Genomic DNA, 17,571 nt, shown 5'->3' with positions numbered 1-17,571 from the left:
TCTCTTGTTCCTCCCACAGAAATCTGCCGTCTTGACCAAAGTTCTTTGTTTATTCTGATACAGAAAAGTTCTGTTCAGAGATTTCCAAGCAGCATCAGTCGCTAGAAATGTATGTTGGGTCCAGAGGACAGGTTTGGGCTCACTGCTAATCCAGACTGTTGTGAGCCTGAGGCAAGAAATGAAGGCAGAGGCAGCAAAACTTTGATGTGGGAGCACGCTCTTCTGCACAGTCCAAGATAATATTACAGTGAAACAGCACCTGCCGTTCCACCAGTCCCTGCCAGGAATTATTTCACAGACCCAAATTCTTGGCATTTCTGATGCTTTCCAACAGCACGTGTGAAACACAGGCAGGAAAGGAGTGAATAATCAGTCATTCCCTCCATCACACCAGACAAGTTACCAGCCTGTATGCAACATTTGGTGTCTGAGAGGGTTCAATCCCTCATCAGTACCACAAACTGTACATCACTGCCCTTTGTTGTCTTCTCTCCTCAGGATCACGCTGACTCTGGCCTGCCCCATGGACCTGAAGAACTTCCCTATGGATGTACAGACATGCATCATGCAGTTAGAAAGCTGTGAGTCCCATGCACCTCTCCATTTTCAGGAAGAGACAACGTGTTTCTCTCCCCTTTCCATGCCTTCTCCATTCTCACCTGCAACTCCTTTCCTGTTCAGTCTTCACTGGACTCTCCCTGTATGGAAGAGAAAGGCAGGTGGGGAGTTTTGGGACGAGTTTGCTCACTGTGCATGCCTGGGGCTGCTCTCTTTCACCTTTGTTTCTCTCACTCTTCCTGCCAACATCCCCCTCCACAAAAACCACACAATCACCTGCATCTACATTTTCAGCCAATGCCAGCAATAAGGTTTACAATTAGAGACAGGAAACTCTTAGAATAGATGAAAGCACAGCCTATTTAGATGCCACCAATACAAGAACCAACCTCTAAACTGCCTCAAGCCAGTGTGTGATTAGAGACCACTACTCTTAGGTTAGCTGCATTTCATCCCATCCTATTGGGATGTTCGTGTAGGATTTTCAATTCATTCAGCATGTAACTTTTCCTAGACGAGCTAAACCTCAGAAGGTCCCAAGAGAGATGCCTGGCTTGCTTGTATTTACATTGGCCTTTCAGTTTGGAGGAGAAAGGTGAAAGTGCTCTCTGCTGCAGATGGGATGTTTTTCTCTCTGGATGAACATTTGCCCCTTGTTCATGATGTTTATCCCAGAGGAGGGAAAGATATGAATAACTTCTTTCAGAGAACGAGGTCAGGTTTGAGAAAACAACAGCTCAACAAGCCCTTTTTCAAGTGAAAATATGACTTACTGCAGACAATACACTGAACATCCCCACAGCTCCAGAGCAGGTCATTACCCTAGCTTTTACCATATACACAAGCAGTTCTGCTTCAGCCTAAATCCCACACTTCACAGCATTGCCAGAACACCAGGTTAAGACCCCGTCTCCCAGCTCCCTTCTACAAATGTGTCCCTTTCCAGATGAGTGTCTAGTATGCATTTCACACTGATATTTGTTCTCTCAATAGTTGGCTACACAATGAATGACCTAATATTTGAGTGGCAAGAAAAAGGAGCCGTGCAAGTTGCTGATGGGCTGACATTGCCTCAGTTTATCCTAAAAGAAGAAAAAGACTTGAGATACTGCACAAAACACTACAACACAGGTCAGTGCTGTTTAACCTTTGCTCATGGATTCATCAGAGAGGAACTCAGGACTGTGCTTTACCAGAATCTCTTGCTATGTCTGATAACAGTCTGGTGACACAAGCTTTGTTAGAGATTGTATAGAATAAAACATAGAAGCGTAATATAGAAACATGGAAATACAATATAGAAATGTGGATATGTTGCCAATAAAATCATATTGAAAGAGTCAATAAAAAGCAAATCTGTGGAATCCTCTTGTCCCCAGTAACACCTGTATCAGCTAAAGGATGCTTGGCCTGGACCTTTTCTTCCACCACATTCCTTTGCCTTTAAAGTGGGGGAACAGGTGAAATTTACATGAAAAATGATATACAGTCAACAACTTTCTTTACTATGTTGACGTTATACATAGTTTAGAACAGGTCAAAAGCTGTTTATTTCCTCCACTAAACCTTCTGGTTCTAGGCAGCGTGAGGAAGGTCCCCAGACGAGAGCTGAGAACAAGAGGCTCACTGTGCCTTACCAATAGCCTTCCATGTGTCTCCTGTCCTTATCAGGCAAATTCACCTGTATAGAAGCTCGTTTCCACCTGGAGCGGCAGATGGGCTATTATTTGATCCAGATGTACATCCCCAGCCTCCTCATTGTCATTCTGTCCTGGATCTCCTTCTGGATCAATATGGATGCTGCACCCGCTCGTGTTGGCCTGGGGATCACCACTGTGCTCACCATGACCACTCAGAGCTCTGGTTCTCGAGCATCACTGCCCAAGGTAAGGGGTGAAAATAATTGCCTTCTGGGGCAGCACACGTGTAAGCAACACCACAGATCCTCCTGCTCAACACGAGTTGTTCTGCTGCCATTGCACTATTCCAGTGTAAGGGCAAGCAGAACAAATCCCACTTCCCTCCTATACAATTTTTAACTTAATTTCCATGACAAGGAATAGAGCTTCCCTAAAGAAAATGCTCACCCCAAGATTCTTTTCAGGTCTCAGTAGCCAGGAGCTCTGCACCTTACAACACTTGCAACAAGCAGACATGGATATGCATGCTGCAGCCTGGCTTAAACTCACTTGATCATAGTACTTGCACACAGCACTAAATTTAACTCTTATGAACATAGTTTGGGTTGCTATTTTCCCTGCATGTAAACCATCACAGTGAAGACATGGAATTATTGCTACTGAATAACACATAAAAAATTTCAGTCACCTGTTAATACGTTCATATTAAATGAGACAGACTTTAGTATCCAAGAGCAGTTGTCAACCATAGCATGGCTTGGCCAAATCCTTCAAAAGATTTGGATTCCAGGGAGCAACTGGAAAGAATGGCTTTTGGATGAACTAGCTACCACATCTCGTCTCCCCTTCTGACTCACAGGTGTCTTACGTGAAGGCCATAGACATCTGGATGGCCGTGTGCTTGCTGTTTGTGTTCTCTGCACTTCTAGAGTATGCTGCTGTCAACTTTGTGTCCCGGCAGCACAAAGAGCTTCTCAGGTTCAGAAGGAAGAGGAGGCATCATAAGGTAATACATAAGGCATGAAGGATATGGCTGGAATCTCTCTCAGCTTCATCTCTCTCCATCACTTCGTGGCCAACTGTCCAGGGAAGTCCCCTGTATATGGTCAGATAGTAAGGAGGGCCATGCACCAAGGAGCAGGGCAAGCTCAATCAATTTTATCTTTTTTAGCAGCTTGCTGACCCCAGGGGTCTAGCAAACTGGTTTTGTTAGTTAGTTGAGCAATCTAAGCCAAAAAGGTTGTTCTCATCAGGAAACAGAGAGATGTTCTGTTCCAAGCCCTCTTTATAAAGCACAGCAATGGCTGGGGAGGCGTAAGGGATAACAGAGCATCCCCCCAACAAGTCAGTCTACGTTAGTCTGGAGGTAAGTGACACCACTTTTGTCTCTATTATCTGCAACTGCAAAAGCTTCTGCTGCTCAGACCGACTGCAAATTCCTCTTAGAAGAAATACACATTCTTCACAGCCTTAGCCTTGCTCCATGCTCATTCGCTATGACTGACGCCAACCCAAGCATGCACATGTCACAGAGACATGCACCCCCTGCAGCCTGGACTCTACATGCTTTTGGGCTGAGGTAGCACAGCAAAAAACTAATTCCAAAGGATGCACTAGAAGGAAACATAAAGGTGACTGAGATAAATTAAAAGCTGCCTTTAATTAACTGGTAGAATCAGGGGGCGGTATCAGTTTTTTATCACCAGCCCTAGTCTATCCAGGACCAGGGGTAACACGAGGAAAACAAAGTTACAGATAGGACCATTGGCTGCCATTAATTTCATCGGCCCAGAGGAAGATCCTGCTATCTCTAATCAGCTGCTTTTGGTCAGAAGATGTTTAGTAGAACCAAGTAAAACCACTCATCATGCTTTTCTATCTTCATCCAGATTCAAGCATCCTCTCTCTCTAAGCCCTGCTGTTTCAAGCAGATCACTCTAGACTACTGTTGATAAAACAATAAGAGGGAAAGGATACACTAGCATACAGAGGAGCTTAAAAGATATTTCTCAGAGTTGTTCCACTGAACACAAGGCTGCTATTGCAATCCCTGCCTCATCTCACAGCACTTTTAATTGGAACAAAGCATAAACAAAAGCACTTGAAAAAGCAAAATGAACAAGGTTTGCAGGCTCATCAAAAAACTGGGAGCTGACTGCAGATATGTAAATGGATTAGTACAGCTGCCAGAGAGCCTAATTGCTCCGTCTCTGTGTCCTGATGTGTCTGAGTATTTCTGCCTGGGTCAGGCAGGGCATGCCTGGCTGAAAACAAATGAGATGCTGCCCTGTTCATACTGGCTGAGAAAGGACTGCATTTATTAGATCTGCCCCAAATGGAACCCCCTGGTCACTCTTCACAGCAAAATACCCCAGACCACGTGTCACAGTCTGGTGATAACACAAGTGAATACAGGCACATTTCTTTCATAATTTCCTCAGAATTAGACCCAAGGTAATGGTTCATAAGAATATTTCTTCCTTTTTTAAAAATAGCTGTTGTCAGGCTTTAGTTGGCTCTTTCCACCTCTTATCCTCCTTCTCTTGGGAGGGAGAGGGTGAACTAGACTAGAAACTCTGATTAGACAGCTCTCTCTGAACCCTGACCTACATCCATATTTACTGGGTGATAGGTCTTGTGGGAGCCACAGTGGCTGCAACAGCTAGGGAGATAAAATTGAGCTATCTTTGCATCAGTGCATCCGTGTTTGTGCAAACAGGGAACAGCAGAGACAAGTTTCACTTTTAACTGCAGAACAGAGATGTGATGGTTAAGAGGAGGTCTATAAGCTCTCAGCAGCTCTCGTTATTGCTAGGTGCTCAGCATCGAGGATCAGCCAACCCCAAGATCACTCAATTACTAGGATCACTCAGCTCTAAGAGCATCTGGATGCTGATTTCTAGTGCCTCAATATTCCCAACCAGGCACCATAATGAGGCAAAGACATTTAAGAACTGTCTCAGACACCAGCGACCAGATGGAGCACAACCAGAGCAGGGAAGAAACTATCCAAAGCCTGCACAAATTGTCTCAGCAAGAACTCTGATACAAATAGTCTCGCTGGTAGGTCATACAGCTCAACAACCTGCCACCCTGCCAAAAAAAAAAGGAAGAAAAAAAAAAGAAAAAAAAAAGGCTTGATTTTGTTTGTTTTTGCTCAGATAACACCAATGTGCTCCTCCCTCTGCTTGCCCAGCTCAGAGCCAGCACAGTGCCTCCATCCCATGCAGCTACCCGCTTGGTGCAGGGGCCATCCAGAAAAGACACTCTGCAAAGAGAAAAGACAAGACAGAAAGGCATGTAGAGCTGGTAGATCAAAGGGAAGCAGTCAGGATGACAGCAGTAGGACACCAGACTGTGATGGGGGACACGGCATGCATCAGCCAAAGTGGCATTAATTAGTGCCATTGGTCTAGAAACTAGCCTTAGTGACCTGTAGTCAAGACCCTGGAGTTTCTGGCCCTGCCTATGCAGCTGATGGGCAGGTTGTGTTATCATAGCCACACTTGATTTTCCTTATGATTACATCTTCATACACAATAAAATAGGGCTCTGAGAAGCCTGCAAGGCATCCACCAAAAAGCAGTAGCTTGCTTTTAGGTTGGCAAATAAAGGATTTTTTTCTGCTCAATAATTTGAATTAACATAGTGAGCCATGTCTTAGCACTGGCACATGGAAAAGGCATGTCTGTTCCTTGCCTAGCAGAGGGCCTGGCAGAGAGGGGCTGGGGATAAGGGATGTCCTGCAGGCAGGTGGGCTGAAGGCTGGTGGTGTGCTGCCTGCAAAGGTCTTTTCCTGGACGGGTCTTGGTGCCTGCACATCCATGTAACTCTGCAGGAAGCCTCACTTCAGCTGCATGAGTTACATGGAGCCCACTCCTTCTGGGCATACTGGTACCCCATGGGCAATGCAAAGAAGGTGCTGATGGTAGTGGGGGGAGGGAGGGGCAGAAGCAAACCAGGGGATGCAAGTAAAAAAATAAATGCAGTACTTTAAACCATTGAAGTTTATGTCAAAGATATGAATGGGGTGGAAGCCAGTTCTCCACTGGGTGCCTGGATCCCCTGATTTGCATCTGTGCATCATGCAGCTGGCACCCCTCTATAAGGCTGCTCTCCTGAGGAGTTGTACAGTAGAGCTGAGGCCGGGGTGTGAGATGGGTATTTTGCCCTTACAGAGCAGGGAGCAGTCAGCGGAGAGCCTTATAGCGAGGGTGCACTGTCTATATCTCATTTTAAGTAGAGCCCCATGCTGAATCTGTTCCAGGAGGATGACACCGGTGAAGGCAGGTTCAACTTCACCGCCTATGGGATGGGGCCAGCTTGCCTACAAGCCAAGGATGGCATCTCTGTCAAGGGTGCCAACAACAACAACACGGCCAACCCGGTCCCCCCGCCGTCCCGCTCCCCCGAGGAGATGAGAAAGCTCTTCATCCAGAGAGCCAAGAAGATCGACAAGATCTCACGCATCGGCTTCCCCATGGCGTTCCTCATCTTCAACATTTTCTACTGGATCATCTACAAGATCGTCCGCAGAGAGGATGTGCACAACCAGTGAGGGAAGGAGTGCAGCTGGGAGGGAGAGAGCAATCCTTTATATATGTGCAATAGCAATGCAGCAATGCATGAATTTAAGAATGTGGCAATATCTACTAAAAAAAAAGGGGGGGAGGGGGGCTGGGAGGGACTTTTAATCGTGTGAACCAAGGTTAAGAGGCACAGGGAGGAGAAAACAAGCTCTTGAGTTGGGGAGCGCAAGGGTGGGGTTTAGTTTTACAGCATAGGAAGGTTTGGATTGCTCCAGCTGCAATCCAAGCACTGTAATATATTAATATATATTCATGCTTAATTATAACGCAAAAGAAAACAATCAAAAAACGATGAAAAAAATCCTTTTTTTAAAGCCTGTTAACAGCTTAGATTCAAGTCACTGGAATGATCCATAATTCCATGTGCAGAAACCACCACAATCACGCTTTACCTGACTTTTGCTATAGAAAGGCCATACCAGTAAAGCACGTGGGGGAAATAAAGCCCTAACAAAAGGGGGGAAAAAAGGCAAGAAAATAGTTCTATGCTTCTCTAGGTTTCACACTTAGAAAACCAGGTAGATGGGGAAACTCAAGGAAGAGGCTGTGGCTTGTTGTTTATTTTATATATTTGCTTTTTTAGTCACGAGCTTGCTGATCAAACTTTATGACTTTCGGATAGAGGAAAGCAAATACATTCTCTCTCTCATCCCCATCAGAGAGCATCCAATGGAAAATCCAAGAAGGACATCAGGGCCTTCATCAGCAGTCACAGGTACCTTCCGTCCCTTTAAACGACCTGGCAAGATTTGAGTCCCAGGCGTCAGAAACACCATTCAGATCACTAGAAACGATGAAGGATTTTTCAAATTGCACTTTCTGTTTTCCAATCCCTATCCTGCCATGTTTGTTTATAATGCGGGGGATAGAAGCGTTGGGTGAGTTAAAGCATAAATTCTGTTCAAAACCTGGGCACATCGATGCCTTGTCACAACAGAAATGGGCGAACGGCAATATTCTCTGTGAGGGGGGGGTGGGGGGAAGGTGTGTACAGAGAGAGCAGTTGTTATTTTCAGACATTTCATAGCACTAATATTAATAGTGAAGTTGGGCCAAAGGACCCGAAACTCTATTTTTGTAACTATTTTGGTGCTGTATTTAGCTTTAATGTGGATGGGAGAACGGAGCAGGCTGCTTCGCCCCTCTCTTCCCTAGGGAGGCTGGGAGGGAGTGCTGGGGATGGGGAAGAAGGGGAGGGAACAAAGAGGTCTTCCTTTGGCCAATGTTGGCACAGGTTGGCGTCGGTGTCTGGGGGGGGAGGGACATGCCAGGTGTCTCTGGTGTGTTATGTGGAAGGCCTGACTTGGGGCAGGCATGGGTAAGGGCGATCTGGTCTTGTTTGTTTGCACTTTAGCAAGTCAGGTAAAAGGGATTGGGAAGGAAGACAATCGGTCCGCACTGAAGCACTTGGCGTAAGGTCTGGATTAGGCACTAAAAGGCAGAGAGATGAGTGGCACCCAGGGATGCTCCCACCCTCCCTCCATCTCATGCTCAGGACTGCTGGCCTGGGCTGCAGGTCTGATGCTCACACTGGGAGCACACAGACTGCCGTTTGCAAAAGCTGCACCCCCATCGCACCTAGAGCAGCTCATAGCAAAGCGTCCCCAGGCACTGCCATCCCCGGGTCTGCAGCACCCAAGCAGGAGATGGGAGGCTGTGGGGCTACGTACAGCCACCCATGTCCCAGTCAGCATAGCAACAGACAGCTATGGGACAGGGCAGTGAGCACAGGGACCTGCCAGCTGTCCCAGCGTGGGGTCAGTGCTGAGAGGAGAGAGCAGGAGAGCAAGGCTCTCCTGGGCTCTAAAAAGGGACACCCATCTCCAATGGTGCCAATTTAGCACCTTTCACCAGCACTAACTACACTTTACTTAAAAAAAAAAAAAAAAAGAAAAAAAAAAAAGAAAGAAAAAAGAAAAAAAAAAGAAAAAAGAAAGAAGAAAGAAACAAATGAAACAAAAGGAAAAACAAAACCAAAAGAACAAGAAGGGAAAAATAAGAGGGAAAAAAAAGCAACTGTCACTGTGTGGACTAGGGCAAATGGCAATATTTCCTAACATTTTGGCAAAGGCCACCTATCTTTGTCTCCCTTGGCACTGCTGGGATCAGGAATGGTCATGCGATACCAGTGTGAACCAGTACATCAGCTTCTTTCCTCTATTCAAACAACAGAAAAGCTGTGGGCTGAGGATTGATTCCCCCTTCCCCCGGCAGACAGTGCTTTCCCAAGGAGGGAGATCTCAAGCTGTTGAGCAGAGCCACTATCTGATGCTAGGACAACTTTCTGAGCCTTGGCTGCAGCCCAGGCCTGCTGCTGGCTCTGGTTTTGCTTGCTGAATTATTGAACTCTCTCTGCGTGCTCGATGGCTGGGTTTGCCAACTGCAGGTTATGCGATCGCTTTAAGCAGCTCATCCTTGTCTGAGACAACGAGCAAAACTAGAGAGTTCCCCCACCTGCCTGGCAGCAGAGGAACAGCCATCATTCTGCTCTGGCTTAGAAGTGGGTCAGGAGTCCAAAGAACAACCCATACTTGCCCTAGACCTGCCAATTAGAAACATAGATAAGCTCATAGTCACTTCTTGGCAGTAGGTAAGGCAAAAGGAAGGCAAACGAGGGGGCTGGAAATCATCATCAGGGTACCTATGCTACCCTATAGAAGTACTTTGGCTGATAGAGGAGCCCACGCTAGTTTAGGGACAGAAATAAGAATTACATGCTTACCTTCTCGCCTCTGCATCCACTGCAGCTCTGCCAACTACTCAGCACTTGATGCTCACCATAAGCAGCATTACTTTCTCTTCATTAAGCAGCCAGTTTCCATTCGGGCCATCTTCCAGACCCAAAGCTGCACGGTGGAAGGGAAAACTCACAGCCGGACATGGAACACACTGGGGTTTTGGCAAAGGTCTGATGCTGCTGATAGCTGTTCCACAGATGTTCTGCCAGATCACTTCACCACATAAATGAGACCTTAGGACTGTCCTAGGAGGACATGGAAAATCTGGGATTTTCACAGTGAAACACAAGAAAGCACAGATGAAGGAAAACATTAATTTCTGTACTGCAGCAGAACTTGCTTTGATAACCTATCTCATCTCCAAAGCAGGCTGCTTTACTAGTGCCAACAACTATATTTATTAGTAAAAGGTATTGGATTTTGATATTGCAGGGCAGCTTCCAGGCATATTGATGCAATTTAAGTTGTTAGCTTTCTTTAAACGCTGGGCTCAGAGGCAAAACCTCTGAATAAAATCAACAGTGATCGGTCTGGCAGTAAGGTCCTAATTCACTTGGACTCTTTGGAAAAACAAAGCCTTATCCCAGAACAACATCATTTCCAGATGTTGCTGAAGATGTATCACATCATAAACGGGTAAGGTAGGATAGACTTACTACTTTTTGCTAGGGTAGGTGGGTTTTTCACTCTTTAATTCTCAGCAAAAGCAGCTCTCCAGCTTGGATCCCATGGACAACCAGGATTGGGGCTGAAGAAGTTCCAATGCAGAGCAGGGAGCGTGAGCTGCTGCAGCTGCGAGGCTCAGCCCTGATGCTAGCCAACACCAACTTGCCTTCAAACACGTTTGAATGCTTGTGGCAGGGGTCACACAGTGCTGCAGCCCTCCTGGGCCAGACCTTCCTGGAAAGTTTGTTTTGCATTTTTTACTTCTTTTTTTAGTTTCCTCCACTTCTGAAGATCTTTATTTTTAAGTCAAACCCGAGGACCATGGAGGACTATAGAGGACCATGCTTGATGATGGCTGCAAAAGGTTATAAGCGTGTATTTTTAAAGAAAGGAATGTGTGACAGAAGAGTATTTTAAAAGGCATCATATTTTTCACAGATTTTCTACAGTCCTATTTTTGTACCTTCGTACCATTCCTTAAAAAAATCCACAGCTCCTCTCCTTATACCAAATAATGACAACTTCATCCCTTTCAATGGCCCAGCATCTGGAAGCATCTGAGCCCTGCAGGAAGGCATCTTCCCTCTCCTGTCTTGTCTAAGGGAAATGTGTATGGTACCTTCTGATGTTCCCCCTTCTCAATGCATTCCAATTGTTTCCACAGAGGCAGTATGCTATTTAAGTAGAAAATTAGTCACTTGATTGCTCTTTAGAGTGCTGGGATGAGCATCAAAGCAGAAGTTAACAATCATTAATTTAACATCTCCAAAGTTACTTCTGGTCCATTCCATCTTTGCAGCCCCTCTCTCCTTCACCTGAACAAGTATTTTATTTCTTAATGGCTGTTTTGCACCTCAGTGAACCCAGCTGCTGAGTCTCTTACCTCATTCAGAAATCTCACTTTCTTCTGCATTCACCTCCCTTCTTCCTTCCCTTGAACTCTCATTTCTGGGGGGATACATTCCTCTGCTCCACAGCCTTTGTAGGACCTGGCATGGGTTGCTAACTAGCAAAATGCAGAATGAAACAGAACAGCATTCCTCCCAGCAGTCAGGGCAGCAGCTACCGAATAGGCTCCCCTGCAGCAAGTGCACATGAATAGCACAAGGGTGGGTCAGCAGCTTCCCTTCTGACTGCACCCTTTGTGAAAGAAAAGCAGTGTAAGAGAAGAGAGAAGGCAGAGCTGCAGCTGTTTGCCTTACACAGCTCCATGTTTTTCAGTGAGGCAGCTATTCACTGGAAATTGGGTTCTCATCTTTTCAGTATCCTGCCACCAGCAACCATAAGGCAGAAGAAGAAATGGCTTCCTGTGAATTAGGCAGCGTGTGAGGATGTTTTGCACAGGGTGTCAGCTGGCACCTATGCCAGGCGCTGCCTTGAGCTGATGGGGAGATGCTGGTGCTCACACCAAGTCATCCTCCCAGAAACACTGGGCAGCCCTAGGGGATGGACAGTGCCAACACTGAGACAGCACTGAAGGACACAGCCTGGACCAGTGATGCTGGAGTTCACTCAGCAGAGATGCAGAGGGTGAGAAATCCTGCCTGGGATCTCCCTCATTTGCATGCCTCATCAGCATCTTCTGTCATTTAAAGCAGAAAGTGACAACATGTATGTGCCATTATCAAAGCTGTCAAGAGAAATTAGACTGTACAGAGCAAATGATGAACACTGAGAAGCAAACTGCAGTCAGAGCCCTCATGCACTTCAGTGTCAGGCTTCCAAACAGGAATAACAAGAGTCTTGGCATTGTGGTACTGCATCTCTTGTGTCTATTGCACACTGAGCCCTGAAGCCCACACTGGGACACAGCCAACTCCTGGCAGCAATGGGGATGGAGAAAGCAGGGCTTGACCCAGCACACAGTGGAAGGAACCTCAGCACAGCGAGATGCTTCTGTTTTAGGGGAAGCCAAGGGTGGCCTCACAGCAGTATGGGAACCTCACCAGTTCCTAAAACAGTGCTGCTGGGACCTGAAGGCTGTTCTTAGCACTGGCACCACCACTACCAGTGGCAAGAAACATAAAGCACAAGGAAGGGGCACCTCAACCATTTGCAAGCAGGGCAAATACTCAGCAAGGGGAGAGGATACAAAAATCTCTCTAATTCCCAGCCTGAGGTTGAAGGACATGGACACTGCCACTGTAAAACCAGTTGTCTTTAACCGGGTATGAAATGATAAAACCAAGGAAAATAAAAATTAAGTCTAGCTTGAAAGTAGATTCTATTTATAGATTCACTACTCAAAATGTAGAAGCAGCTCACGTCAAACAAGGTCACCTGCAGAAAGAACTTGGCTACACCCTATTGGGGCACAAGGCACCATCATTGACTATGTGCCCTGGCTCCATGCTGCAAGCCATGTCTTTATTGCTGCAGATGAGTGAAGCTTAGCATAGGCAGGGAGAGGTAGAGCCAGCCTAGAGCAGCCAGCGCCAAAGGGCACAGGAATTCAGCATTCAATGGTGCTGGAGTTTTGGGGAGCTGAGTCACAGGCAGTACTGTAGCAAGATGGAATGGCCTTCCCCCGAGGAAGACAGGACTGGCTTATTTAGGCACCCCAATATCGAGATGCTGTCAGCTCCCCAGTGGTTTCCCCAAGTCCTCACTGCAAAGCACGCAGACCAGCTGAGCAAGCTGGCCAGGGTTAAGATGCATTTAACAGCATTTGGGCAGTAAATTATAGCTGCAGGTACAGAGCAGGTAGGAGCCTGATTCACCCTTGCAGTGAGGATGCCCTCACAGTAAAGGTGGAGACCTGACAGCAGCCTTGCTTAAATCAGCATTGCCCTGCCCTGGTCCTGCTGAGAGCAATGAGCTCTGACTTCCAGCACTAGCAGCATCAGGGTTTGGGTGTGGGGGGGGGTCATTGCTTGATATGTAATCCATAAATAATCCTTGTTAAAGAAAACTATGCAATGCTAAACAGATTGGGTCAAGGAGGTAACTTAGCCACGTCTCCTGGATATGCACTTAGACATTTTTAAAACTACCCTCATCACAGTTACTTGTAAGATGGGAAAGAACCAACATGAGCCCTTGTGGAGCAGAACCAGCTATGGGGTTTGTGACATGCCATAGCTGAATACAAGTGTCATGACCACAGCTGTTCATGAAATGCTGCAGAAAGAATTGAGCAGAGGACCCCAGGCTCATCTCTGCCAAAGAGAGGAGCAAGGGCAGGGAGTGGGGGATGTGAGGATGAGAAGAGCAGGGCTCAGGCAATGGACAGGAGCTTCTAGTACTTCTCTCTAAATGCAGCCATGCTTGCAACCCCAGCCCATGTGGTCCCTCTGAGGGCTGGAGTTGTGAAACACAGCTGATCATTTCTCAAGGGGTTGAGGTGAGAAATCACAAGGCTTGATATTCCCTGTGGGCAAGAGGTACATAATGGGCAGCATCAGCTCTGAAACCAAACCTTGACAAACCAGCAGTTAATGAAAGCAGGCTGAGGAGGAAGTATGACAGCAGTAAGTGTAATAATGTGCTGAAAAACACATCTCCTTGAACAAGTGCATCCTAAGCTGAAGGACACTGGTACATCCTTCACAAGCAGGAGTGAAAGGAACAGTCCTGGCAAGTCCTTAAGTGGATGGATATATGCACAACTTGCAATCAATTTTTTTTTTTTTTTAAATAAGGGGGGAAAAAAACCTAAAATCATAGTAATGAATTCAACTATCACTATGCTTTCATTTGTTTTGTCCAAGTAACCATGGCCAGCACTACAGGCCACAGGCACTGTAGCAGAGCTCAGCACTACAAGCGATGCTCTGCTACAGGCTGGGCACACAGCACCTTAGCAGAAAGGAGCACCATTTCTTTCCCCTTGTGCTCACGTAGGCTGGGAAACAACCAAACAAGGGCTTTGAGACACTCTCTTCTGCCTTTGCCTACATTGAACTTGCACTGCTTCCTTTCTCTCCTGCTATTCCCAAACCCAAGTACGTTTCTGTCCAAAACACTTGTGTTCTTCTAATGCCAAGGTTAGATCAGAGGTAAGCAGGGAAAAGAAGATGGGAACAGCATAGACCAAGCTGACAAATCCCTATGTTAGCCAACTCAGAGCACTCACACCCCAGGGCAATGGCCCCCCTCCAGCACTGAGCTGCATTACTAAGCAGGGCAGATGAAAGACACGTGTATTTCAAATCCTTAGTCGATACATCCCTCCTTAGATGAGCAGGTGAACACAGGCATCTGTCAGCTTTGGAAGGGCCCCTTTTTTCCAAATAAAAAAAAAGAAGTGTAAATAACATTCTGTAAGAATCTGAACGGCAGGCATGAAATCCACCTTCTCCCTGAGGGGGAACAGTGATCCATTGGGCTTGAACTCTTCCTGTGAGCCCTTCCTGCTGCTCAGCAGCACCGTGCAGTAGCGCTCAGTGACTGAGGCAGGAAGGCAGCAGACAGCCACCTGCAGAGCTGATAGACCGGCCCAGGTGACATAACTCAGCACACACGTGGAGTAAGTGATCCTGAAATGCACTGCTTGGAGCATCTCATCCCTACTGTGAAATGGAATTCAGAAGCAAAAGATCAAAGCTTGTGTTTCCTGAGCCTGGATTGGGCATTGACTGCAGTGATCACAGCTAGAGCTCACCTCCTCTTTCATGGGCTTACTGAGCTGCAGAAAAGAGACAAATTTCTCAACAGAACTTCGAAGGCCACTGTGCTAAAAGCCATTCACACGTGCTTTAGAGTGACAGTAAAGCTTCAGTGAAATAAAGACATTCACTGAGCCATCTGGAGCTGAAGCAGACACTGAGGACTTCACCAAAAATGGCCTGACAAATGCAAAGGTCACACAGCACATCTCATTGCAGTTGACCATCCCTGCAGCATTGGTGAGCGCCATTCTGGAAGCAGCCTTTGCAACCTGACAGATGCACAAAGCTGGCCCAAGCAGCTGCTTGCAAGCACCCACCTGAGATAACAGCCACAGCCGATCATTGGCAGTGACACCCTCTGGACTGTGTTGTCTCCTCACATTGACCACGATGTACAGCCTATCATGCTTATTATATTAAAACTGAGATGAAGAGTAATGAAAAATTGATGCATAAGCGATATTAAGAAAAAAAAAACAGGAGGGGAGGAACCCGGGAACTTCTCCTTTCCAACCTACAAACGCACACCCATTTACATTGTTTTGTAAATGAATTTATCTTCAGCAGAAAAAATAAAAATCTTAAGATGTTTCTGTTCGAGACAGCCATTGCACATTTGATTTACTTTGGAAGGGAAATACAAACACAGCGGGAATACTTTCTAACTGAAAACATACAAAATAAATAGAAGTGGGAACAGTTCAGCGCAGTGTGTTTCATTGTGTCCTTTATAAACGCATCTCAGTTTCCCAGAAGTATCTGCCTCACCAGCACAGAACCTCCTATCTCTGAAGGATACCTCCCCCAAACTTCACAACAAAGGAAGCCAATGAGGCAGATGCATTTTGTCCTATTTTCTGTATCTCTCCCATCTGTAAGCCATTTGCATGAAGAAAACCTTTGTTTCAAAAGCTTGCTTGACTTACTAAAGCTCATTTGTTCCGAAACACAACAGAGCCTTGATACTGTTTATACCAGGGACAGTGCAGGGCTCTGGGCACATGTTACAAATGAGCTGGGCTGCATTTGGCAGCTGCAGTGTGAGAGGTTACTAGCAACTCCATCCCTAGGCCAGAAGGGTTCACCATCTCTCCACTCTGCTGGAGCTCAGCATGAAAACTTGGGGTTTGTCAACACAGATGGAGAGCAGAGGCATGGAATGCACCTTCCTGCAGAGGGGCCAGGCAGACACCTGTGGGTTACAGTGCCTTTGACATTCCTACCCATCAGAGCCCACCGATCAATGCCTGTTGTAAACACTAAATGCAGATTTGAGCTTCATTTGCAGTCTGTTTAAGCTCAGGATTCAGGTGTCTTTGCTCACCATGCAGAAAGGACAGGCAGTGAGGCTGGACTCCTCGCTCCTCAATCACACTGAAGCCTCAGAAGCAGTGGCATTAAAACCACTCTGTGTTCATTCACTCATAAGCACAGGGAAAAAGAGGCACTGCCGCTGCTAAGAGAACCAAATTCAACTCCCACTAAATCAACTTCTACAAAACAGAGGGAGAAATAGCTCACATTCACTTGTTTCAGGCCACTTCCTTACAAGGTGAATGCTAGAACACCATCAGCATCTCACAAGGGATGGATAGAAAAGCATTCAGTCAGAATTAATCACTCAAGAGTTTAGGTAATCACAGAATAAGGAAAAGCAGGCAGATCTGATGTTCTCCAAGTACGATCACTACCAACAGCTTCCAAAAGTTATACTGGAGAAGGCAGTTTTTACATTACTTTCCCCTCAGAGGGTCGGGGAAAATATAGAAAAAAAATCTTAAGACAACACAATTCTTCTGAAGAGATTAAGAGCTTAACACAAAGCACTTACATGTCTTTTCCTTACCCACCTTAAAAATAAACCTTCCTTTTCTCTATGAATGCAGTCCATCGACGTGCACAAGGCTGGCAGGCACTGCACTCCATTTAAGGACATTCTGCTACAGGTCAGAGCACAAAGCAGCTGCTTCCTTATGAGCAGCGTTGTAAAACCGTGCTGCAATGAACCTCCACCTCACACAAAGTGCACAGACACCCAGATACAGTGATGTTATGCAGGTATTTCCTCTGGCTTATAAGTAGTTTTAGAATAGAAAGCATTTCAGCAATTTCCAGGTATACAGTTATTGAACCATACGTACAAAGATTTCAATTTAAAAGATTTTTACTGGAGTTCTCTCCATAGGCATCTAATGCCAGAGCTCCCAGGCTACAGCCCACACTGCTGGTCCAGCTGTGCCAATACAGCATCTGCCTGTGCTAACATAACATGCAATGAAAGCAAGGCAGAAGAGCAGTATTACTGTTAAACCCTTCATTCTGAATCATCTCCCCCACTTGTGACCTTCTGAGCTCCACCCCACACAGCAATTCCTGCAGGACCAAAGGGAGACTGGGCAGCAAAGGGTTGTGCACAAGTGTTGTGAAGACAAACCTGTCACATCTCCAATCTGTATGAAACACGCTGCTCTGCTCTTTCCAACAGCAGGGACAGTCGCACAAACAGCAAGTTCTGGTGCTTATCACAGAATTGCTCAGGTTGGAAAAGACCTTCTAGATCTACCTTCACAGTATCCTGGATTTTAAAGTGAGTCTCATACAGAGCTCAACTAGGCCTTAAATTCTCACACAAGCTGCAGCAGGTCATCAAGAAACTTAGCTCTCAAGGCTTGGGGTCACAGAAAAGAGGGGAGATTTCCACACGCCTTTTTGCAACTACTGTGCAGCAAAAATCCCTTGGGAAATAAACCCACCACGGCACAGACAGCCA

General features: G+C 46.2%; 1 protein-coding gene across 2 annotated transcripts in view; it reads left to right on the top strand.

Annotated features, from left to right (window-relative positions):
* Positions 1–6,836, top strand: part of GLRA1 (glycine receptor alpha 1) — a 36,818-nt gene extending 29,982 nt beyond the window's left edge. Inside the window, exons 5-9 of one of the 2 annotated variants that reach the window (XM_052684699.1) lie at positions 499–581; positions 1,552–1,689; positions 2,230–2,444; positions 3,058–3,204; positions 6,442–6,836. In XM_052684699.1, coding sequence (XP_052540659.1) covers positions 499–581; positions 1,552–1,689; positions 2,230–2,444; positions 3,058–3,204; positions 6,442–6,756 — 898 coding nt within the window. In that variant the 3' untranslated portion in view covers positions 6,757–6,836. The remainder of the gene's footprint in view (positions 1–498; positions 582–1,551; positions 1,690–2,229; positions 2,445–3,057; positions 3,205–6,441) is intronic. The other variant, XM_052684698.1, reaches the window with a different exon arrangement.
* The last annotated feature ends 10,735 nt before the right edge of the window (positions 6,837–17,571 follow it).

This window comes from Tympanuchus pallidicinctus, unplaced genomic scaffold, assembly GCF_026119805.1.
Source record: "Tympanuchus pallidicinctus isolate F22 unplaced genomic scaffold, pur_lepc_1.0 scaffold21, whole genome shotgun sequence".
Classification (NCBI taxonomy): Eukaryota; Metazoa; Chordata; class Aves; order Galliformes; family Phasianidae; genus Tympanuchus; species Tympanuchus pallidicinctus.
This window is presented reverse-complemented; position numbering and strand designations above follow the sequence as displayed.